The sequence below is a fragment of the Hemicordylus capensis genome, chromosome 3 (assembly GCF_027244095.1).
Source record: "Hemicordylus capensis ecotype Gifberg chromosome 3, rHemCap1.1.pri, whole genome shotgun sequence".
NCBI classification, from domain to species: Eukaryota; Metazoa; Chordata; class Lepidosauria; order Squamata; family Cordylidae; genus Hemicordylus; species Hemicordylus capensis.
In genome coordinates, this window is record NC_069659.1 from 354291713 (window position 1) to 354315756 (window position 24044).

Below are 24044 nucleotides of genomic sequence, written 5' to 3' on the forward strand. Positions count from 1 at the left end.
TGCACACACTCCCCAAAGAGGCATTAGGCTGCAGTCCAACAGGGAAATGCAAGAGTACAGTTCAAAAACTCATTAAAAATATTACAGATACTGTATGTATCTAACAGATATTTACCTAACTCTTTTAGCAACACCAACAGGGATCTTAAGATGCAAAGCTTATAATAAAATGGCACCTGCTGAAGAAATCAGCTGTAAAAAAAGACCACTTTCACTTTAGCAGAGGTTTTTTTCCCCAGGCTTTATGTAGATTGCCAGATATTTCAAACAGAGAAATGTAGGGGGAATTTAGTACAATGTGTTCTACAGTACCTTCAGGCCCCTCCTGAAAAGGAAAGTTGCTTGGCGTGTATCTTTCTGCTGGTATAGTTTATTTCCAATTCTGGCAGAAGGGGATTGCATATTCGTTCTGTGAAGGTTCATAAAAACAAACAATTACTACTATTATTTATGCAGCACCACCAATGTACACAATACTTTTACAGAGTAATGTAAATGCGCTCTGTATTGGGCTGCCTTTGTATGTAGTCCAGAAATTGCCCGCCCAACAAGGTTGTCAGAAGGGCCTTTGCTCCATATGTTGATGTTCAGAGAGGCTAAACTGTCATGCACACAGGACAGGGCCTTCTCTGTTGTTGCCCCCAGGCTCACGGATGCTCTCGCGGTGAATGTCCACTCTTTGATATCTGTGACTGCATCTTTAAAAAACTAAACACCTTTTTATTTGTTCAGGCTTTTACCCCTTAGGGGCTGCTAGGTCTCGGCTTTCTTGCTTCTGTTTGTCTTTTTTATGAGTGTTTTTTTTAAAAAAACTTTTTAATGGATTTTAAGGTTTTAAATGTTATTTTAATGGAATTTCATTGTATTTTAAATTTTGTAAACTGCCTTGGGATGTCTTATGAAAGGCAGTATAAAAACTGAGCAACAAAACCAACCAACAAACTGCAACTGGTGCAAAATGTGGCAGTCAGGTTGGTCTCTGGGGGCAACCTGAAGAGGTATTACTCCTATTTAAAGTAACCACACTGGTTGCTGATATGTTTCTGGGCTCAACACCAAGTGCTGGTTATTACTTATAAAGACCTATAAGACTTGGGCTCAGGGTACTTAAGAGAATACTTTCTTCGAGTCCTGCCACCTATTGAGATCATCTGAGGAATTCAATCTATGGTTGCCACTGGCTTGTTTGATGGCTACTCAGGGCTGGGCCTTCACTATAGCTTCCCCAAAACTTTGGAATGCACTCTGTGTCAGAACCAACTCTGACAGCTTTTAAAAAGACTCTGAACACGAACCTATTCTACCAAGCTTTTAATCAGATTTCTAAATGGGTTTAAAGTTTGTTGTTTTGATTTTTATGCTATATTTGATCATGTAAACTGCCTGGATACATGAGTTGGCACGGTATGCACATGTGTAATACAAACAAACAAACAAACGTTCTTTCCCATGAGGAGATTACAGTCTAAAGATTTGACAGTGGTGAAAACCCAGGGAGGGGCAGAGGATGAATATGAGCAACTTCAGCTACACACACTTAGGGCACTGTTAGCAACACATGCAGGACAACAGGAAACAAACAAGGATTTCAGTCACAAGGAGACCACTGAACCGACAAGCCAACGGCTGGGTTAAGGCGGCAGAATGCACAGGGCTTTGGAAGTGAGCGCAGGCATGCCACATTTGGGTTGGCGGGCAGTGCACTGGCTCATCCACTCCACACGGTGGCCCCAACTCCAGCTCTACTTACCCAGACGCATGATGAAACCCAAGTTGGCCCTCTGGCCAAACACAGGCAACAGGCCCACCCACGGTTATGCCTGAAAACAACACCAACAATGCTCCAACCAAGGCTGCTGTGAAACTTCGGGTGCCGCTTTCGCAAGGCAACGCCCACTTGCGCATCCCAAGCCCCAGTGACAATCCAGAACAGCCCAATTTCCACCACTACTAATGAGCAGCAACATGATTTGGGCACAGCCACATGGAGACTGGCACGCTTGGGCAGCTTCCAGACTGATCACTGAAATCAATGAGACGAGTCAGTCATCACTAATTTAAAGTGCCGTTACTTTCAGGGGGCCTTAGTCATGTGGATGCTGCCCAGTGAGGTGGCACAGACTCTTCCCACACATTCTACACCAGTATTTTATTCTTCCATATGGAAGGAAGGAAGCTCTGATACATGTTTACATTCATTCGCCTCTAGAACTAGGATTGTCTGCTGTGACAGATGGAGATAGTCTAGTTAAGCTGCTGGGGTGGGAGTATGTCCAAGAAGACGGGGAGCCGTCACGCAAGCATGCAGTGCACCAGACATTCTGCTTGGGCCAGTCTCAGTAAAGGCTCCCAATCAGAGATGCTTCAGCTCACAGCACAGAGGTTAAATGATGTGGTTGAAAGCAGATGATAGAGCAGGGGCCCACAGAGCATCAGCGGAGAAGGACTCGTTTTATCAGGACATGTGACCCACTGAATTCCACAGGACTTACTCTCAAATAACCATGCACAGGCTTGCAGCCTGAATCTCCTTTTCTAAAAGGTCACAGGGTAGCATATTTTTATTATATGAATTTAAATATAATTTAAATAAAATTATTGCCTTTCACCAATTGGTCTCAAAGCGGTTCAGTGTTGAACAGAGAGCTGACATGATTTGGCAACAGACTAGATATGGCAAATCAAGGAGAGGCAAAGATAAAACCAAGGCTTTGCACCGGTTCAACAGGATGGCTGGCAACACAGTCAGTGAATAAGGAGAGCGTATGAAAATAGAAGGGCTCTGGAGGAAAGGAAAGAAATTCCTTCTTGGATAAGTGATCTCAAGATAACGGCAAAGTATCTGAAGAGAAGTGTTAGAGAAACTGCTGGAGATACAGGACTGGACAGAAGGTGAAATTTCCCAAGTAAAATGGAAGCAGCATACAGATATCACTGAAAGCTATGGGATTTGAGGAGGTCACGCAGATATAGTATGTGAAGAGAGAATAGCAAGAGGCCAAGAACAGAGCCCCAAAAGACTCCTGTAGAAAGCCGAAGAAGAGATGTCCCTTGTGAAAACATGGAATGAACAAGCAGACAGGTAGAAGAAAGCATCTGAGGACAGAATTACAGGGACCTAGGACATAAAAGGGAGAGTAACTGAGCTCAACACAGCAAAGAAGTCAAGGAGAAGCAGCATGGGATAGAGACTCCAACTTGGGAGTCTCCAGATGCTGCTGGACTACAACTCCCATCATCCCCCACTACAGTAGAAATGTTTTCCTTTTGTCTGGTGCACTTTACGCCATCCCAGCTGAAATTGACTATATGCGTGTAAAGAAAAATAAAATCCAATCTTCACCTAGAAACTGTGTGCCCTTTGCTTACATGGAGCCCACGATGACAGTGGCTCACAGCATAACAGATTTGCAGCAACAGCAGTGGGACACTTGAATGATACTGTCAGGTGCCCCCGGGAGAGGGGCAGACACAAGGAGCAAGCAGCCTGGGACAGCGGAGGCACAGGGTGACGCTCAGCCCCCTCCCTGTCCCTGCTCTGAGGCTGGACCCGATAAGCCGCCTAGCCAGGCCTGGCAAAGGGGTCAGGGACAGATACCTACTTACAAAACTTACATTTCATTTCCCCCTGTCGCAAATTGGTTGATTCAACATCTCACAGCACAGATGTGGATTATTCACTTCATTCACACACTAGAGATAATTCAGTAGTCCGATTTGCACATGTTCTCATTACTGCATCATTACTAGACAGAAAATAATTCATTTCCAGATGAGTGGAATATGTACCTCTCCTCCCCCCTTCCACAGCTGCTAAGCACTGAGAGAACATTGTCAAGAAAAGATGCCTTGAAGGACGCGAGTACCAAGGGATGCTGGCAAGAAGCACACCACTCTCACCTTCTGTTCAGCATAAGGGTTGGACTCCTGATAACAGCTCCTTGCTTCCGCTGTAACTCGGACTGCCTCTGGGTAGTCGTCTTCCTTTTCAAAACTGAGTAGTTCCGCTGTACGTTCTTGACAAAGAGAGATACCAGATATTAGGACAATGCCTCCCCCACCCCACCCCCCGAGAGGCAGCAGTGTTCACCTGTTGCACCAAACACAATCAAAAGTCTTATGGCACTTTAAAGACCAGCACATTTATAGGGGCACCCGTTTTTATGGACTACAGCTCACTTATGCCACACTAAACCCGCTGATCTTGAGTACTCTGTCTTTCAGCCATACAAGGCCTCGCAAGTCAGCAAACAAGACATTTGAAATATATTAAATGTTATGTATTCTTTTAAGTGGTGGGGGTTGGAGAAAAGGCCCTGAGGTTTCTGCTTGCAAAGGAGCCCTGCCGGGGGGCGGCAACAGCAGCAGCAGCAGTGGAGCCTGAGTGCTTGCAGCAAGCCTCCTTCCCTCCTGTGGGGTGTAAGGTGCTTTCTTAACCACCCCTCTTCTAGGCATGCACTCCTTCACAGAATTCTCTGGCATGCGCAGAGGAACAGGGCAGGGGTGCAGTCAGGGCCAACCAAGCCAGTATTTGTGAACTCCTGCACCTTGGAACAGGCAGAGGACTGTTTAGAGGTCTGGCATCAGCAAAAACTAGACCTCCAGGTTTGGGGTGAAGTGGGGTGGGGGGGGATGCTTCCAAAGGAAACGTTCTTTCAGAAGCCAGTACACCTGGAGCTTCAGGTCTCTGGGCTCCTTGGAGGAAGAGCGGGATATTTATTGATTTATTTGATTTATATACCGCCCTTCCAAAATGGCTCAGGGCGGTTTACAATTAAAACAATATAAATGTAAAAAATAAAAATAAATAAATAGTTATAGGCTGGAATAGTCCTAGTCCAGCACTCTAACCACTACATTGCTCAGTAGTTGGATTCTTTGCTTCAGAACAAGGAAAAAACGTGTCTGTTCCCTGCTAGTAACAACTACACAAATGCAAGAGGCATGTAGTGGGTCTTCTGCAGGTCATGCAAAATATCAGCAAGTGTGGGTTGCTGATCAGTAGGACTGTAGCATTTGTAACCTCTGATGCATTAGAAGTGTACCTTCCAAAGGACACTCATGTAATGTTAGTGAATAGAGGAGTCTCTGGCTTTCGCTTGGGGTAAGTGATGATTTCTCGGTTCTGCTTTGTGCAATTTCCACTTGCAGTAGTTGCAGGCCATGTGCCTTTCTCTGCTCCTCTTTCCCACAAGGCTTATTGCAGAGCACAGCGGGTTCTGCCAGGGGAACTGGGCTCTCCCTTGAGAGCATCACCCTCTCACTGCCCTGGGCTGGCCCCTTTTCAGAGAGCCTTTTGAAAGTCGCTGCACTGCACAATACTGGGATGGCAATCTTGGCAGTAGACAGAAGACTGTGCTGGGGTGCTCACAAGTTTAAATGGGTACACAAAGGCACAGACAAGCAAATGGAAATTAAGGCTGTGACTTTAAGCATGTTTATTTGGGAGCAGAATCAGGCCCCTTCTTAGGATTCTGATCTCCTATCTCACGACTCCAGCCAACTGCTGTTGTCAGAGGTTGGCTCTTCCCGACATTTGTCCTCCTACACAATGCTTGGGAGAGCCTTCCTCCTTGGACTCTGCCTCTTCAAGTGGCACCCACTTCTCCCTACTCCCCCCGCAATATGTGCAAGCAGGCCCCTACTCACAGTGCGGCTACAGCCTCCATCTCCGGGCTAGAAGAGGGCCCCAGTGGGAAGCATTTTCTAATGCTTTCAGATGAGAAAGCACTCTCCCATTCAGAAACAGGAAAGACACCCAGTCAAGCCCTGGCACAAATGAGGCCATGCAACACCAAGAGGGTTGGAGCAATTCTCCCCCTTCGCCCGCAACCGCAGAGAGAGAACCCAAAACAAGACATGCCACCAAATCCACCCAGGCACCTTTTCGCTGAGAGGGGGTCTGTTGAGGGGGCTGATGCCTTGGGGAGCCCTTAACGCTTTCCTTGCTGCCAACCCCGTTTTCACACCATAGGGCTGCCTCTTTCCAGCCACCCGCTTCCTGCGTCCCAGACGGGTCTTGCCAAAACCTGCAAAGGAGGAAAGAGCAGCAGTGGGTGAGCTGAGGGCAATGAGGTCAGGGACACACTCCAAGTGAATTAAGCCTTCACTGAGAGACATAACTTTACCCATAATTTTGAAGCCATGTGGGTGAGTGGGGGGAGTATTTTATTTCCAGTTTTTATTTTTGAGACGAGATACTTGGGCAAAAATTGAAATCTACTCGTTTCCTTAACAGGTCTTAACTACTTTAAGAGCATAAATGCAATATGCATGACATAGTACATTAAAGTGTTCGCTTGGGATGTTTATGAAAGTGCAAGTGCTTTAGTTTATTCCAATAATTATAATTACACTAGTGATACTTAAGTATAACTGTTGCAAAGTCTTGGGTGGGGTGGGGGATGAATTACTCCCCCCGCTGCCCTTTTCCTTCCCCTCTCCCCAGGTCTCCACATCTCTAATTTCACCCAGCAGTTCCTCATTTCATATCTGGTGTGCTTTTGCCACTGGATTTTACAACTGATGTGTGTGGTTATGAAGCTGGGACACATTAATTCAATTAGGAAAGTGTCTGTAGGCTATTGCAGACAATATTCCTCTTTAGAAGTTGCACAAAATGTGTTCTTCCTGCTGTTCTGGTTAGTGCTCCAGTATTGCACAATGGGCAGGATCCAGACTAAGCCCCATTGAAATTAATGAGACTTAAAATTAGACAGGACTAAGTATTCTCATTTATTTCAATGGTGCTTAATTAGGTTAGCCTGGATCCTGCCCATTGATGGTATTGTGATTCATCTCTACAACAATGAGGTTCATCAACTTGCTTTCTATTTAAAAAATAAATGCAGAGATTCTCAGAAACTCAACTCCTATACACATGTTCCGCATGTACAGAATCAAAGACGAAGAGCCCCAACTCTGTGGCAACTTGTCTGTGTGCATAACCACCACTAAAAGCATGCACTAGAATTAGGGATTCTGCATGTTTTTTTTACTAGAAACAACATACAAACCAAGGAGGCAGGTCTTAGAACTGCATCAAGGCTCTGCCATGAACATCAATCTACCTGCGTACTCCTGGATTCCCCATTTGGTCCTCCTCATCTTGAACTGCCGTGTGCCATTCAGTTGAACCCCCCTCTTCACCCTGGGGGAATACTGCTTCCTCTCTTCTTTCTTATTCAGCTTAATGATATCATCTGTAAAACAAATTACATAGTTCTTTAGGAGGGGTCATAGCTCAGTGGTTGAGTACATTCTTTGCATGAGGAAGATGCCTGGTTCAACCCCAATATCTACAGCTTTTTAAAAAGGGGGGCGGGGGGGGGATCAGGACTTGGGAAACAAGTGATGGGAGAGATTCTTCTCTGCCTGAGTCCTTAGAGTTGCTGCCAGTCAGATGACTCTGGCCTAGATGGACCAAGAACCTGACTCTGTATAAAGTCACTTCATATGTTCAAGGATTGACCATTTATCTCAAGCGGCGGGGGGAGCATACCCCCCCCCACTCCAACAGTACTATATTCACTCAAACAGAAGATAACTCTGAGCGCAAAACAACCATTAAATACATGATAAACACAGCTTATTTACCCTGTATTTGCCTGAAAGGAAAATAACTCTTAATTTAAGATGATCTCCTGAATTCTAGTATTAAAAAAACTTTGGAAATAAAACCAGTCTTGGATTCAGGTAAGCAGCATATTAAATCCTGAAATGGTTGCTTAAAGAAACCCCCAGAATCTACACACTTCTTGGAACTCTGATGGAAGCTGGTGTCAGTGAGTATTACAGCTGGTACTGAAATCAGTGCAACCATTTGTCAGGCCTTTAAACCTTGGAGTAGAAGTGAAATTCATCAACTCTTCCATTTTTGGTTACCCTTGACTGTAACATGAGATTTTACGGACTGCCTACACCCATGTTAGCTGCAACTTTACAGCAGGCAGTTCAAAGCCCAGCCTCTCCAAAGCAAAGCATCCCCTTATATTGGGGTTCCTAAGGAAAGCCTCAAATGCCGATTTGCCCCACCCTTGCTCTCTCTAACAGGGCTAGCCCCACCCCTGGAGCATTGACAGGGGCCACGGGTTGAGTAGAGGTGGCTTGCCCTGGGCATCCTGTCAAAGGCTTGAAAGGGAGGGGAGCCCAGCAATTCTTGCCCCTGCCCTACTCCCCTGGCACACCTTTGCAAGGGGAGGGGGACCAAGGCACCTTCTTATAATAAATGTACACTTTAAATAAGGACGACAAGTACCTTTCCATGCCCCTGAAAGTGGTAATGAGCACCGGTGTAGCACAGTGGCCAAGTGGCCGAGTCGCGGACCAGGAAAATCCAGGCACGCATCTTGCCACTCAAGAGGTGGCCTTGGGAAAGCCACTCTCCCGCAGCCTCAACGGCCCAAATGCAATACGGGGATAAGACGACTTACTTAACAGGGTTGTTATAAGGACTACATCAAGATAATTCCTGTGAAGTGCTTTGTCCACTCAAAAAGCACTATATAAATACAAGTATTATTACTGAGAATTAGCTAGCTCTATCACCGATTCAAAGTGCCCCAACATTCTTTGACAAAAGCGAGCACAATTTGTTCAGCACTGTTACTTCAATGAAAGATTTTATTAAATAACTCTACCTCTGAATAGCCTATTCTAGGCACCATGGCTCTGTGGAGCTTGCAATTTGTCAAGCCCTGGTTTAAACTGCCCCTCTTTTAATTACAAAAATAAGAGCAAATGCCAAAGGAATTTAGGAAACATAGGAAACTGCCATATACTGAGTCAGACCATTGGTCTATCTAGCTCAGTATTGTCTTCACAGACTGGCAGCGGCTTCTCCAAGGTTGCAGGCAGGAATCTCTCTCAGCCCTATCTTGGAGATGCTGCTGCCAGGGAGGGAACTTGGAACCTTCTGTTCTTCCCAGAGTGGCTTCATCCCCCGAGGGGAATCTCTTGCAGTGCTCACACATCAAGTCTCCCATGCATATGCAACCAGGGCAGACCCTGCTTAGCTGTGGGGACAAGTCATGCTTGCTACCACAAGACCAGCTCTCCTCTCCGCGTGTTTCTGCATGTTGCTGCTTCCAGTCAGGAAAGACAATATCAGGTGAGATGGCTCTATAGCCCAACTGGCAGCTTCATACATGCAACCAACGCCCAGAACACTCTACTTGTACTTGCAGCGTCTGCACTCTCCCCTCAAATTACTGTCCTGCCAATCATATCCCACACTAAGAGGAAGCATTCAATTGGGATATTACTGGCAAGTGTTTATTTCAGAAAGTAAAGAAGAAGATTCCTACTGTTGTCACTAGGAACAATAAAAACAACATTTCAGATTATTCCGGTTTGAAGGGTAGGGAACAATACTACAGCAATATGGCTATTTATAGAAGCTACTGAAGGGAGTCACTGTCTAGAGGTCAATTAATTAGAAATATTTGTGCTCATGAAGTGCCATGTTTAAATAGTGATTTATTTATTTTTTAAGTGCTCTACAATTTTGGCTTTAAAGCAGGCATCCCCAAACTGTGGCCCTCCAGATGCTGCTGAACTATAACTCCCAGCATCCCCAGACACAATTTTTTGTGGCTGGGTATGCTGGGCGTTGTAGTTCAGCAACATCTGGAGGGCTGCAGTCTGGGGATGCCTGCTTTAAAGCCTGGAAAGGACTGAGATGTAAGGATGTGCATGAACCAAGGTTCAAGCACAGGTTTGGTTTCAAACTGGTTCGGCACCAGAGAGGGGAGCGCTGAGTGGGAACTTTAAAAAGAGGAGAGCAGGTCCTTACCTGCTTTCCACCACTCCATGCAGCCTCCTGCTGGGGCAGTGCCGCATCCCAAGTACCTGCACATGGTGTCAACACACACATGATGTCCACGCATGCATGGACGCCATTTGCGTGGTCAGCATGGTGTTGCTGACCATGCAAATTGTGCGCACACATGGGCAGACACCATGTGCGTGCTAGTCACGCATGCCCCAGCAGAAAGCTGCATGGGGTGGCAGAGAGCAGGTCCTCTTCTCTTTTTAAAGCTTCTGCTCCCCTCCCTGGTACCAAACCTGCGCTTGAACCTCAGTTCATGCACACCCTTAGAGAGGTAATAATGACTGAACTAAAGTCACCTTAAGTGGCTCGGAGGGAAAATGCTTGACTAACAAGCAGAAGATTGCTGGTTTGAATCCCTGCTGGTATGTTTCCCAGACTATGGGAAACACCTATATCGTGCAGTAGCCATATAGGAAGATGCTGAAAGGCATTATCTCATACTGTGCAGGAGACGGCAATGGTAAACCCCTCTTGTATTCTACCAAAGACAACCACAGGGCTTTGTGGGCACCAGGAGTCAAAATTGACTTGACGGCACACTTTACCTTTTAAAAGTCTATTAAATCAAGAGTAGCCCGATTTCAAAAGTGGGGGGGAAGATATAGTGTGTCTTTTCCTATAATTTGCTACCTAATCGTCTTCACCTGGAGGTGCCAAGGATTCAACCTAGACCTTCTGCATGCAAAACATATGCTCTAACACTGAGCTCTGGTCCCTACCCCTAATTATACCATGAATTTTACAGCATTTCCATTTCCATTGGTTTCAGGGGACAGGTAGAAAAATGTGATCCAGGGTGGCTGTTTTCAACGGCTGTCCCATTTTATTCATCAACAGGCACATATGACAAGTGACCTCCTTCGAAGGCAGGCAAGGCTCACACATCTTTGCCTCAGATGCTATTTGATTACCCAGTGATTCTCAGCACAGGGACAGCAATATTCTCTGCCCTAAGAAAGAGCCATGGCAAGCTTCACCAGAGAAGCTAATTCATTTCATTCCTTGCAACACACTGCCTGAGGACGACGACCTGAGCTTTCAACTGCCTGTGCCTAACCGTTAACAGAGCCTCAACTCCAGTCTGTTAAAACCTTGTATTTTGCTACCCCTCCTGCAGCCCCCGAATGTGGCCACTGGGAAGTAATATTGGGCTGAGAGCAGAGATGTGGTTTTTCCAATACTGGCAATTTTTCTCATTTGCACAAAATCTGCACAATTTGTTTTCTCTGAAAACTTTTACAATGCATATATTCCAGGTGACCTAAATAGACTGTGAACTGATCTGGCATGTTATCTGACCTATATATTTAGAAAGGAGAGCTATCACATGAATTTCCCATGCTATTGTTCTAGCAGAAAATTAGTTGAACTAACGTATTTGATTGCAGAGAAAAAGTCAATATAAACAAATCACGATATATGTACGTTCTCGTTCTCTCTCTCGTTCATGGTTACTGAAAGAGACAGGGTCCTTTCATGGCTAGCGAAAGGACCCTAAAGGATTTCATGGCATCCTTTCATGGTTACTGATGAATTTTTATGTAACAACTAGTGTTTTCTAGCCCGTTGTAATAACGGGCGCTAGTAGGGGAGAGTTTTGCTGCCTCCCGCTGCCGTCTCTGCCTTCCCCGTAGCCCCTGCCCTCGCCCTCTCCCAGCCGGCCCCGCCGCCTCGCCGGGCCCCCGCCGCCGTTTTCCCTGGCCTTCCACTGCTGGGCCCGCCGCCTTCTCCGGGTGAGTCCGCGGCTCTGGCTGGGCCCGCCGCCGCCTTCTCCGCTCGCCTGGCCTTCCCCCGCCACCTCTTCCGCTTGCTGTCCACCGCCTCCTGCAGGCTTCGCTTCTTCGGGGCGGCCACTCGCCTCGCCGGGCCGCCGCCGCCGCCTTCCCTGGCCTTCCCCTGCCGGGCCCGCCGCCTTCTCCGGGTGAGTCCGCGGCTCTGGCTGGGCCCGCCGCCGCCTCCTCCGCTTGCCTGGCTTTCCCCCGCCGCCTCCTCCACTCGCCGTCCACCGCCGCCTGCAGGCTTCGTTTTTTCGGGGCGGCCGCTTCTGGCCGCCCAAGATGGCCACCGGGTGCCGGTGGTCGTGTCTCCCTTGCCCTGTTCTGCGCCTGCGCTTCGCGCAGGCGCAGAACAGGGCAGGGAGGCACGGACACACGCTTGGTGTCCATCCACGGATGGACACAAAGCGTTTTATTAGAGAGGATGCATTTTCAAAAATGGTAAGTGTTCCATGGAAAAATAAAGTGAGGGGAAAGAAGTCCAGACAATTTTCAACCCCACATCTCCGGCTGAAAAAGACTGACTCTATACAGCTAGTCATTTGTACAGCAGGAGATTATGCAGCGATGGAGTGTAAGCTTGCACAAGCCACTTGTCTGACAAGAAGACAGAGCTTGGGATCATTCCAGATTTTTAAGAGAGATCTGGATTTTAGCTCTAGGTCAATATGCTGCATTTGCACAACTACTTCCATAAATTCTCAACAAATGGCTGATTTGCCCAAAGAACTACTAGATACCAGGCCTAAGAAACTGACAGCATGCAGGCTTGTGGCCCCAGTCAACAAGAGGAAAATAGCAGGATTTTGTACATTTTTAAAATTCGTGGGGTGCTTTTATTATAAAAAAAATAAAAGCAACCCACTATTGAAACCTCTGGTATATGCCTGGGCTAAGCACAATCTATTAATTAGCACAGTAAATGCTAATATCGAGCATTTAGATTACATCTACATGAAACCCCTGGGAGAGATCACCAAGGTATTTGGTGCAGGGTATTATCAATATGCTGATGACACTCAAATCTATTTCTCCATGTCAACTTCATCAGGAAATGGCCTAACTTCCCTAAATGCCTGCCTGGAAGTGGTAATGGGCTGGATGAGTGAGAACAAACCGAGGCTGAATCCAAGCGAGACAGAGGTACTCATTGTGGGAGGTCAGATCTTAGGAAGTGGTTTAGATCTCCCTGTTCTGGATGGGCTTGCACTCCCCTGGAAAGAGCAGATACCCAGTCTGGGAATACTTCTGGACCCAAAACTATCTGTGATCTCTCAGGCTGCGGCAGTGGCCAAGAGTGCTTTCTATCAGCTTCAGCTGCTTCACCAGCTACGTCCAATTCTGGAGATAAACAACCTTAAAACAGTGGTACATATTTATTACTTATTATGTTTATTTAATAAATAAATGTAACATCCGGCCTTGACTACTGCAAGGCGCTCTATGATGGGCTGCCTTTCTACACAGTTCAGAAACCGCAGTTAGTACAAAATGCAACAACCAGGTTTGTCACCAGGGCTGCTCCAAGAGATCACATGACAGCCATTTAAAAAGAACTGCACTGTCTGCCAATAAGTTTTCGGGTGAAATACGAAGTGTTGGCTCTTACCTATAAAACTCTGAATGGTTTGGGTCCAAGGTATTTAAGAGAACTTCTTCTTCTTCATCAACCCCACCGCCTGTCAAGGTCATCTGGGGAGGTCCAGTTGCAGTGGCCACCGGCTCAACTGGTGGCGACTCAAAAGCGGGCCTTTTCTAGAGTCGCCCCGGGACTCTGGAACATGCTTCCTAATGACATTAGTTTCCCCTTCTCTGAATGTTTTTAAGAAGAACCATAAAACACACCTATCTAGCCAGGCTCTAAGTATATAGTCTTAAAGCTTCAAGTTTTAGACCTTTTATTTATATTTTAAATTATTTTAATCGTTAAATTGTTTTAATCGTATTAATGTTTTATTGGTTGCGTTTAAGATTGTGAACCACCCAGGGGCGGTACAGAAATGTTCCACACAAATAAATAAAATAAAATAATTTTTTTTTTAAAAAGCCAACTGCAAATGAGCCAAGCATCTGCATCACATTCAGCTACAGCTTGTGCTCACACTGGCAGCTTCCCTACTCTCTTGGCACAGGGACTACCATAAACCCCTCACAAGGTGGTTTCGCAGGTCTCCACTGGTAGTTCCCCACCAGAAGAAGATTAAAAAGAATTTCGCCGAGACTGGGAGTGCCGGTTTGCTGATGGTAGCAAAGATGCCCGTGGAACCTGTCCAGTACAGACTTGCTGGGTGGCCTTCTGCAAGCCAGCAGCTGCCCCGGAAAATCCCAGTCTTCTCTTTTCAAGACTGCCAGATACATAGCAGCATGAGGACAGCTATGAGGAGGGCAGGATCTTTGTTAGCACAAGGCTCAGTCTGTACCCCACAAGCAAGGCTATTACGAGTCAGACCCGCCTGCGCCCTGCCGCCCCCCATGACAGACAGGATTCAGCTTGTAAGACTGCTATTAGCATGGCGAATAAAGGTAAAGTGTGCCGTCAAGGTGATTTCAACTCCTGGCGTCAATAGTGGGCTAATAATAATGGGATTTTGGCAGGGAGGAGAGGGCTCACTTGGCAGCTTCAGAAGTTATTAGGACTATTATTAGCCCCCTTTCAACAGAAAGTTCTCAAAGGTGGCTACACAGAAAGAGAATAAGGAAAAGATGGCCCCTGTCCTCAAAGGGCTCCCTATCTAAAAAGAAGCACAAGGTCGCCATGAGCAACAGACATGGGAGGGAAGCTGTGCTGGGGCTGGTTAGGGCCAGTTGCACTTCTCACGTCACCACTTTGAAAGAGGCATCTTTGCCCAGTTGGTAGGGGACCAATCCAGACCCAGAAGCACAAATGGTCAGAGTACTAATTTGCCCTGACCAACTCTGCAGGCTAAGGTTTTGTTTTCTTTTTAAACACTTAGCTAGGGTCAAACTACAGAACATACAAATGGCCAGCCCACAAACCTCCAGCATTTTGCAGTCGTGGAAGGAGCAGCACAGTAGCCACAGGCCAAGCTGTTGATGGGAACCCGTGTCTCAGTCTCTCACCGAGCACCCCTATCTTACATCAGGGCACAGAAGGAAGATTTGGATTCCGAGTCAAGTTTGTGACCAAGCTCAGACTTCACATTCAACCACAATTAACACACGTTTAGCATTACTATCATAAGCCTCAGCTTGTGCATGAGGGGAGGCAGTTCCCAGCTTCAAATCCAGCTTTAAAAGCAGATATTTTGTTAAGTGTGAATCTGGCAAGTTCTGTTCCAACCACAAACCAGGCTATAAAACTGTGATTTATTTATTCAAAGCATTTTACTCACTATTCAGCCTCCAAAGCTCCCAGAGAAGCTTCTATGAAACTGATAAAAATAGCAAATCATTATAACAACAACTTGATCCCCCCCCCCGCACACACACACACACACACACACTGCAATTTTGGGAGCAGCTGCTTCTCCTCCTCCTCCTCCTCCTCAGGCAGATGGTGGTTCTACTGGCCTCTGTGAGGAGAGAAGGATCCCAGTTCTAGCTGGAGAAGTGGTAGCAGGCAGAGATGGCAGTGAGACCTTGCCTGGTTGGCTTCCTCTGGCTTGAAGCTCAGCTGGTTTAGAGGAGGAACGGAACTTGCACATCTCCTTTCCTCATACTCAAAAGGACAGGGGAAGTGTGCAGGCTGAAGACTCGCAACAGTTTAGTTATGAACATAAGAAGAGCCCTGCTGGATCAAGCCCAAGAATGCCCATCTAGTCCAGCATCCTGTTTCACACAGTGACCCACCAGATGCCGCTGGAAGCCTACAGGCAGGAGTTGAGGGCATGTCCTCTCTCCTGCTCTTACTCCCCTGCAACTGATACTCAGAGGCATCCTGCCTTTGAGGCTGGAGGTGACCTACAGCCCTCCAACTGGTAGCCACTGACAGACCTCTCCTCCATGAAGTTCTCCAAACCCCTCTTAAAGCCATCCAGGTTGTTGGCTGCCACATCTCGTGGCAGAGAATTCCACAAGTGGATTATGCGTTGTGTGAAAAAGTACTTCCGTATGTTGGTTCTACATTTCCTGGCAATCAATTTCATGGGATGACCCCTGGTTCTAGTTGTGGTTTTGTACCTCTGAACCAGGGTCCACCATGATGGAGTAGTTAGCCCTCAACACACATAAGCTTGCCTGGCTGTAACTAGGCCAGCATGGGGTTAAAGGGCAGTGACTCCTTTCACTCCATCAGTGAATCTTAATGCATGATGCAGTCACACTGGTGATGGCAAATATGAAATACAAGGGTGAGAGCATCTTGCCTATGTGGGAACAGATTTCTTATGAGAGACTATGGAGTGGAACACACTGTTATTCCAAATAAATCTCACCCCTTCCTTGAACAAAGGCTTTCCTGGTGTTAACAAAACAGCCCCACCTCTGCTTAGAGAGGTCAGTCTGCCCCAGAGATACACAATCCTTCTCCCATACTTCTCCCCTAGAAGAGGATACAAGAATTTGCCGAGACATTCCTTGAGGCTACAAGCTACGGTGAGTCAGGCAATGGGTCCACTCCCAGGCCTTCAAGTTCTTTTCCTGCTGTCTGCAGTCTTTGGAGATGCCTTGGACTTGAACCATCCATATGCCCATCACAGGTTCTACCCTGGGTAACAGCACCTCCCTAAAGATGCAGCCCCCCTTCCCACACTTGCATGTACCTAGATCTTGTCTTCCCATAAGCTAAAGTTTGAAGAAAGTATGCCCCAAGACTCAAGTTACAAGGAAACACCAATCTAGAAGGTGCGAAACAACAAATTCAGCCCCTCTTGCTTTAGGCGGTTTTGCCTCTGGGCTACTAAGCCAGGGAATTGGCAGAGCTGGAACTACAGGCAGTCAGGAACGCAGGGCTAATTCTATGCTAGGCTAGCCAGCTTCTCTCAGGGGCCACTCTCTGCCAGACAGTGGTGCCACAAGGGACAAGAAGGTCAGTGCTATAATTAAGTTGGTGCCATCTAGCTTTACAGTGAATGAGGTTTCTAAGCACATGTGCTCCACTGCATAAAAACATTGCTGTTAAGCCTCAGAGGCAAGATGCCTCTGAATACCAGTTGCAGGGGAGCAACAGCAGGAGAAAGGGCAGGCCCCTCTCACCTCTTGCCTGTGGGCTTCTCAGAGGCATCTGGTGGGCCACTGTATGAAACAGGATGCTGGACTAGTTTTGAGCCTGATCCAGCAGGGCTGCTGTTATGTTCTTGTGGTACAGTAAAATATTACATCCAAGATGTGAGAAAGAGTGGCAATGTGCATTACAAAACATTGGAGGTTTTACTCGTCCACAGCGTCCAGTAGAGTCTGCCAACAACTTTTGAGACAGAGAAGGGTTGCCCTGGTTGGAGATGGGAGACTAGAAGTGTGGAGACTAGAAGTGTGAGCACTGTAAGATATTCCCCTCAGGGAAGGGAGCTGCTCTGGGAAGAACAGAAGGTTTCAAGTCAGACCATTGGTCTACCTAGCTCAGTATTGTCTACACAGACTGGCAGAGGCTTCTCCAAAGTTGTAGGCAGGAATCTCTCTCAGCCCTATCTTGGAGATGCTGCCAAGGAGGGGACATGGAACCTTCTGCTCTTCCCAGAGCGGCTCCATCTCCTAAGGATCTTACAGTGCTCACACATGTAGTTTCCCATTCAAATGCAACCAGGGTGGACCCTGCTTAACTAAGGGGACAAGTCATACTTGCTTCCACAAGACCAGCTCTCCTCTCATCTTGAATTTGATGACACAGCATATAGAGACCATTTGAAGGCCTATGCTGTGGCGATACATGCTAGGAGTGAGTCCGAACCGGTCCGGCGGCCATTCTAAAGAATGGCCGAACTGCTGGACCGGTTCGGCGCTTGCTGGTTCGGGTCCGGGTGGGGGGTATTGCTTTAAGGGCGGGAGGGCTTGCTTACCCCTCCCGCCTCTTTACCCCCTCCAGCGCCCGTATTTAATAGACTAACGGGGCGCTGGAAACCAGCCGCCCCCCCCCCCCCCGCCGCGAGCAGATTTCTCCAAGAGGTACCCATACCCCTGCCGCCGCCGTAGCCCGCCAGCCAGCCAGCCCTCCCTCCCTCCCTCCCAGCTGCCCGCCCGCCCGCCCGAGTCCTCACTGGAATGCTTTGTTAAAAAACGAGAGGAGCTCTCGGACAGAGCTCCTCTCGTTATGAAGGCCTGCTGCAGAATGAAGGCGCTTTGCGTGCGCGCGCGTGCGCCACAAAGGACACCGATCGCCGGAGGCCCGGTCTACCCTGCCCTTTCCCAGCCGGGTAGACCGGGCCTCCGGCGATCGGCGTCCTTTGCGGCAGGCGCATGCGCGCGCGCGCAAAGCACCTTCATTCTGCAGCAGGCCTTCATAACGAGAGGAGCTCTGTCCGAGAGCTCCTCTCGTTTTTTTACAAAGCATTCCGGTGAGGACTCAGGCGGGCGGGCGGGCAGGCAGCTGGGAGGGAGGCAGGAAGGGCTGGCTGGCTGGCGGGCTACGGCGGCGGCAGGGGTATGGGTACTTCTTGGAGAAATCTGCTCGCGGCGGGGGGGGGGCGGCGGCGGGGGCGGCTGGTTTCCAGCGCCCCGTTAGTCTATTAAATACGGGCGCTGGACAGGGCAAAGAGGCGGGAGGGATAAGTAAGCCCTCCCTGCCCTAAAAGTAAGGCCCCCCCTTCGGTGCCGGTCCGGACTGCTCCGGACCGTGCACATCCCTAATACATGCAGCAAGGAAGTGATTTTTTTCTGCACATATTGCATCTGTAAGTTCTCATCCAGCAGAGTATGGCCAGCCTCCTATGAATGTCAACTTATTTCATCTTCTGATAATCCTTTTAGGTCAAATTTGGTGGTATGGTTCACGTTCATAGACAAGATATTTTCCATTTGGAAAGGTAGTACTGCAGAATTGTGTTCTTTTTTTAATAGGTCAATTGTAGGGAGTCCAATATCCAATTTGACACTCAGTCTGATTATGCATAAATTATTTTTTTGGATTTATTGATCAAACAGGTGGATGGTAGTTTATAGACTATTTTATATAGAAAATCTACAGATCGGAATACCTATTTGCAATCTGATAGGTCCCATTCCAAACCGCTCAGGGAAAATTTACCGTATGGACAATTTTTAAGGGTTAGATGGAATTGTTCCATGGATCAATCATTTGTTCGAGAATCCACAATAGTTAGAGAACTGTTTCTGGATAGGGGTTATCCAGAAACCCTTGTTGAACATAATTTACAGAAAGTGATGAGGATTCCTAAGGAGCAGTTTTTATGCATACATAAGATGGATTCCTCCAGTGCCATTCACAGCAGTTTATCATTTAATCATATTACCAACAATTTACAAAAGAAAACCAAGCAATATTGGCCCGTTCTACACTGTGTTCCCTCTAAGGCAGATCTGGCCACAGTTACCCATGCCTTAGTCATGTCAAAGCTGGATTACTGTAACGCGCTCTACGTGGGGCTGCCCTTGAAGAATATCCGGAAACTGAAGCTAGTGCAAAATGCGGCAGCTAGGGTTTTATCTGGAGCTGCCCGGTGGGAGCACATCACACCCATTTTGAAAGAGCTGCACTGGCTACCAGTTTGTTTCCGGGTCCAATTCAAGGTGCTGGTTTTGACCTTTAAAGCCCTTAACGGTTTGGGCCCTGGATACCTGAGGGACTGCCTGCTCCCAAGGGTTGCTGCCAGCTCGACGAGGTCATCTGAGGGGGGTCTGCTCCGTGTGCCGACAATGAGGGAAGCTCGGTTGTCGTGCATGTGGGACAGGGCCTTCTCTGTTGCTGCCCCCAGACTCTGGAATGCTCTCCCGGTGGCTATTTGCTCCTTGGTCTCCATCACAGCTTTTAGAAAGAGTGTAAAATCTTGGCTTTTTGCCCAGGCTTTTATATGATTGTCTCTGCTGCTGCTCTTTATAGTCTGTATTGCTTTTATGCTTTTGTTTTAAAATTTTAATCAGATTTGTTTTATATTTTTAGCTTAATATTTTAATTGTCTTTTATACAATCTTGTTTTTAAATTTTGCTGTAAACCACCTTGGGATTGTTTTAATGAAAGGCGGTATATAAATTTAACAATAAATAAATAAAATAAGTAAGGCGTGCACGCGTGCCTGAGGTCACAGGTTTTTTGCTGTCCACTCAGTTAATTTTAGATCTCGCTCAGGTTGAATCAGGAAGGCCCCATTCTGAATGCAGGTGTGCACACACTGCCTTGATACTCCCACCCAGAACAAAACTCATTCCGCACAGAGATGAAAAAAACCAGAGGGAACCCTGGTCCTACGTGATATCCCTGGTTGCCAGAATACGCCCACCTCTTTTAAGAGGACAAAAAAAATCTGAAAGACATATAGGTGTGAAGTGAATATAAGGAGGAAGGGAAAGCAAGTTTATATATTTTACCAGGTACCTCAAAACCTCAGGGTCATTATCCTTGTGGCCACCGTGTATATTGCCAATACACATATTCGGTTAAAGATTTTGTAAATCATTTTAATCAGAAATGTTACACACTGCATTCTTTTACCAACTGCAGTACGGCTGGTGTGGTATAATATGTTATTTGGTGCCCATGCAAGAGAATATTTATTGGAAAAACTATGAGAGATTTAAAGAAGCAAACTGAAGAGAATCTGAGTAATATTAAATGTGCCAAGATGGGTGTCCCTTTGGTGAACCACTTCTTGGAACACAAGTACTCTTACAAACATTTACATTTTGGGGCTGTTGAAATGATTAATTTTGGCCATGACAGAATCTTACTTAGGAGGGAGGCTTGGTGGATTCTTGAATTAAAAACCTTGTTTTCAGGAGTTAGTTCTTGGGGTGATGCTTATGAGAAGATTCTTCTTCTTTAAGTAGCATGACTTCAGGAGTTGGTTAGGCAAAGTAGCACAGGTGGGATGTTATCTAAGGGTATAAATTTGCTGGTGAATGGAGAAATGTGATAAGCTCACAGCAGCAAATGTGCTTCATTAGCTTTGGCTAGTCTAAGATGCAAGTATTGGCATGTTGTTTTTTAGCATTATTTTTGGTCAAGTACTGCTTTTGCAAAACTGAGCTATTATAAATTATCTAAGATGTTACCTGTTTTTGAAGAAGTGTTTTTGTGACAGGATTACATTGGATATTATGTAAGTGTACAATGATTACAGTTTTCATAACAGGTCATTGTAATATTATTGTTTTTTTAAGAGTCAAGGATCCAACAGTCAAGAAATATGCCACAGACAAGCACTTGGTAAGTTTGCAATGAAGGCCTTGCAAAGGATATTCAGATGCCATGACGTGTTTATACCTACAAAGATTCGAATAGTTCAGACAATGTTTTCCCCCATGACACTCTATGGATGTGAAAGCTGAACTTTGAAGAAGCAGGATAGAAAAAGAATTGATGCTTTTGAACTCTGGTGCTGGAGAAGACTTGAGGATACCATGGACAGCCAGGAAAACAAACAAATGGATCATAGAACAAATCAATCCAGAATTTCCACTCGAGGCACAAATGACCAGGCCCAAACTATCATTCTTTGGACACATTAGGTTAAGACCCAGCTCCCCTGAGAAATCCATAGTGCTGGGAAAAGTGGAAGGAAAGAGAAGAGGACGACCAGCAGCAGGGTGGATGGTCTCGATCACGACAGCAATGAAGGCACCACTGAGAGACCTTAAAGGCTAAGTTGAAGACAGATCATCCTGGAGAGAATCTATCTATGTGATCGCTAAGAGTCTACACCGACTTGACAGCAATCAATCTATCAAATGATGTATATTAACATTTTCTATGTTATTGTGTGTCCTAGTTTGTCCCTGAAGGTGGCTTCGTTCGATATGCATTGGGCTCCAATAAACAAGTTTACAGCACCATGGAATTTTGCCTTTTCATTTGCATCTATTACCTTTAAAGCCATGAATGGCTTATGTCTGGGTTACCCGAGAGAATGCCTTTCTCTACAAGATCCCCACTGCCCACTGAGATAATCAGGAGGGATCCATCTTCGAGTGCCACCGATTCATCTAGTGATGAACTAGGATCAGTCCTTCTCAGTTGTCGCCCCTGGGTTGTGGAATGTACTCTGTGTGGATATAAGAAGATTATCTTCCTTGGAGGCCTTCTGGAAAGCCTTAAACACCCATCTTTTTAGTTTGGCTTTTAATGATATCTAATTTTATTATTATTATTATTATTTTGATTTCTATACCGCCCTTCCAAAAATGGCTCAGGGCGGTTTACACAGAGACATTACTAACAAATAAGATGGCTCCCTGTCCCCAAAGGGCTCACATTCTAAAAAGAAATATAAGACACACACCAGCAACAGTCACTGGAAGTACTGTGCTGGGGGTGGATAGGGCCAGTTACTCTCCCCCTGCTCAATAAAGAGAATCACCATGGTAAAAGGTGCCTCTTTGCTCAGTTAGCAGAGGATTTTAATCTTAAAAAAATTATTTTAATTGTTTTGTTCTGTGCTTTTGATTTTAATGTAAACCACCTTGATCCACTTTAGGAAGGGAGGCATATAAACTGGAAGAATGAATAAAGATAAGGGGACAGGTTCAGTTGTGCATTGGTAACTTGCTAAAGGACAGGAAACAGAGGGTAGGAATAAATAGACAGTTTTCACAATGAAGTAAGAAGTGGGGTTCCCCAGGCATCTGTATTGAGACCAGTGTGCTTTAATGTATTCATAAGTGATCTAGAAGTTGGGGTAAGCAGTGAAGAGGCAAAATACACAGATAACACTAAACTATCTAGGGTGTAAAGTGATGCATAATGGGGCAAAAAAACCCACCCCAGCTTCACCTATACACTGATGGGGTCTGAGCGGTTGGTGAGTGACCAGGAGAGAGATCTTGGGGTTGTGGTGGACAGTTCATTCAAAGTGTCAACTCAGTGCTCAGCAGCTGTGAAAGAGACCAATTCCATGCTAAAGATAATTAGGAAGGGGATTGAAAATAAAAATGCTAGGGTTTATACTAGCCTTTGTACAAAATTATGGTGCAGCCACATTTGGAGTACTGCTTATAGCTTTGGTCACTGTATCTTCAGAAGGATATTGTAGAACTGGAAAAGGTGCAGAAGAGGGCAACCAAGATGATCAGGGACCTGGAGCACCTTCCTTATAAGGCAAGGCTACAGCATCTGCGGCTCTTTAGTTTAGAAAAAAGGCGGCTACATGGAGACATGATAGAGGTGTGTAAAATCATGAATGGAGTAGAGAGAGTAGACAGAGAAATTTTTCTCCCTCCCTCACAACAGTAGAACCAGGGGTCATCCCATGAAATGGAGAGCCAGGAATTTTAGCACCAACAAAAGGAAGTACTTCTTCACACAATGCATAATTAATCTATGGAATTCTCTGCCACGGGATGTGGTGATGGCCACTAGCTTGGATGGCTTTAAAAAGGGTTTAGACTAATTCATGGAGAACAGGTCAGTTTCAGTTTAGGTTATTTACAGTCACAGACCAAAAATGGAGAACAGGTCTATCAACGGCTACTGGTCGGAGGACTACAGGCCACCTCCAGCCTCAGCAGCAAGAAGCCTCTAAATACCAGTTGCAGGGGAGCAACAGCAGGAGAAAGGGCATGCCCCTCTCACCTCTTGCTTGTGGGCTTCTCAGGGGCCACTGGTGGGCCACTGTGTGAAACAGGATGCTGGTCTAGAGAGACCTTAGACCTGTGTTCTTATGTACTTCGAGCTGGTGTCTGTAAAATCAGCACAGAGAATCCAAGTCTGTAAGGATAAGGTACTTCGCAATCTGCCACTTGCCTCAGCACTAACCGGTATGCATAGGAACACTGTACATGGAGGTTCCATTTAGCTATCATGAACAGAACTCACGCAAACCCCCTGCTGCTGAGCCAGCCCATAAGACAGGTCCATATGCTTCAAACAGATATCCCCACGAAACTCACAAGCAGGGCATGAAGGCAACTGCCCTCCCAATTCGAAAAGGCAGGAATTCGAAAGGTAGACTGCTTCTGAGCCTGGAAGCTCCATTGAGCTAGTGTCGTCGTCGTCGTCCCCAGCACCTGGGAAGGCATCGTTCCTCGGCCCCGCCCACCCCACCTCCTTAGCTCCTCTCCACTCGGCCCCGCCCACCCCACCCACTTCACTCCTCCCCATTCTTTAAGCCGCTCTCCTTTCTTCATTAACGAGGAGGATGCGCTGAGCCCACTACTCTTCACGAACTCCGCCAACGACCTCCCCTTCGTCAACTGCTCCACTTGGTTCAGCCCAGCCTGAGCGACTGGGCTGAACCAAACGGAGACGCTCCCGGAAAGGGGGGTCGTTGGAAGAAATGGTGAAGGGGAGGGGCTCAGCGCCTCTCCCTCCGACCCACATGGTTCAGTCCGTTCCAAGCATCTCCTCGCGTCCCCTTGTGGAGCGAGCCGAGTC

The 24044-nt window shown here is 46.6% G+C and overlaps 1 protein-coding gene across 2 annotated transcripts in view; it reads right to left on the reverse strand.

Moving 5' to 3' along the window:
- FYTTD1 (forty-two-three domain containing 1) overlaps positions 1 to 24044 on the reverse strand; it is a 35737-nt gene that overhangs the window by 11454 nt on the left and 239 nt on the right. The window contains exons 1-5 of one of the 2 annotated variants that reach the window (XM_053311354.1): positions 23561 to 23709; positions 7071 to 7202; positions 5884 to 6029; positions 3901 to 4016; positions 313 to 409 (exon numbers count right to left, since the gene is read on the reverse strand). In XM_053311354.1, coding sequence (XP_053167329.1) covers positions 313 to 409; positions 3901 to 4016; positions 5884 to 6029; positions 7071 to 7202; positions 23561 to 23645 — 576 coding nt within the window. In that variant the 5' untranslated portion in view covers positions 23646 to 23709. Of the gene's footprint in view, positions 1 to 312; positions 410 to 3900; positions 4017 to 5883; positions 6030 to 7070; positions 7203 to 23560; positions 23710 to 24044 lie in introns of those variants that run through there. The other variant, XM_053311355.1, reaches the window with a different exon arrangement.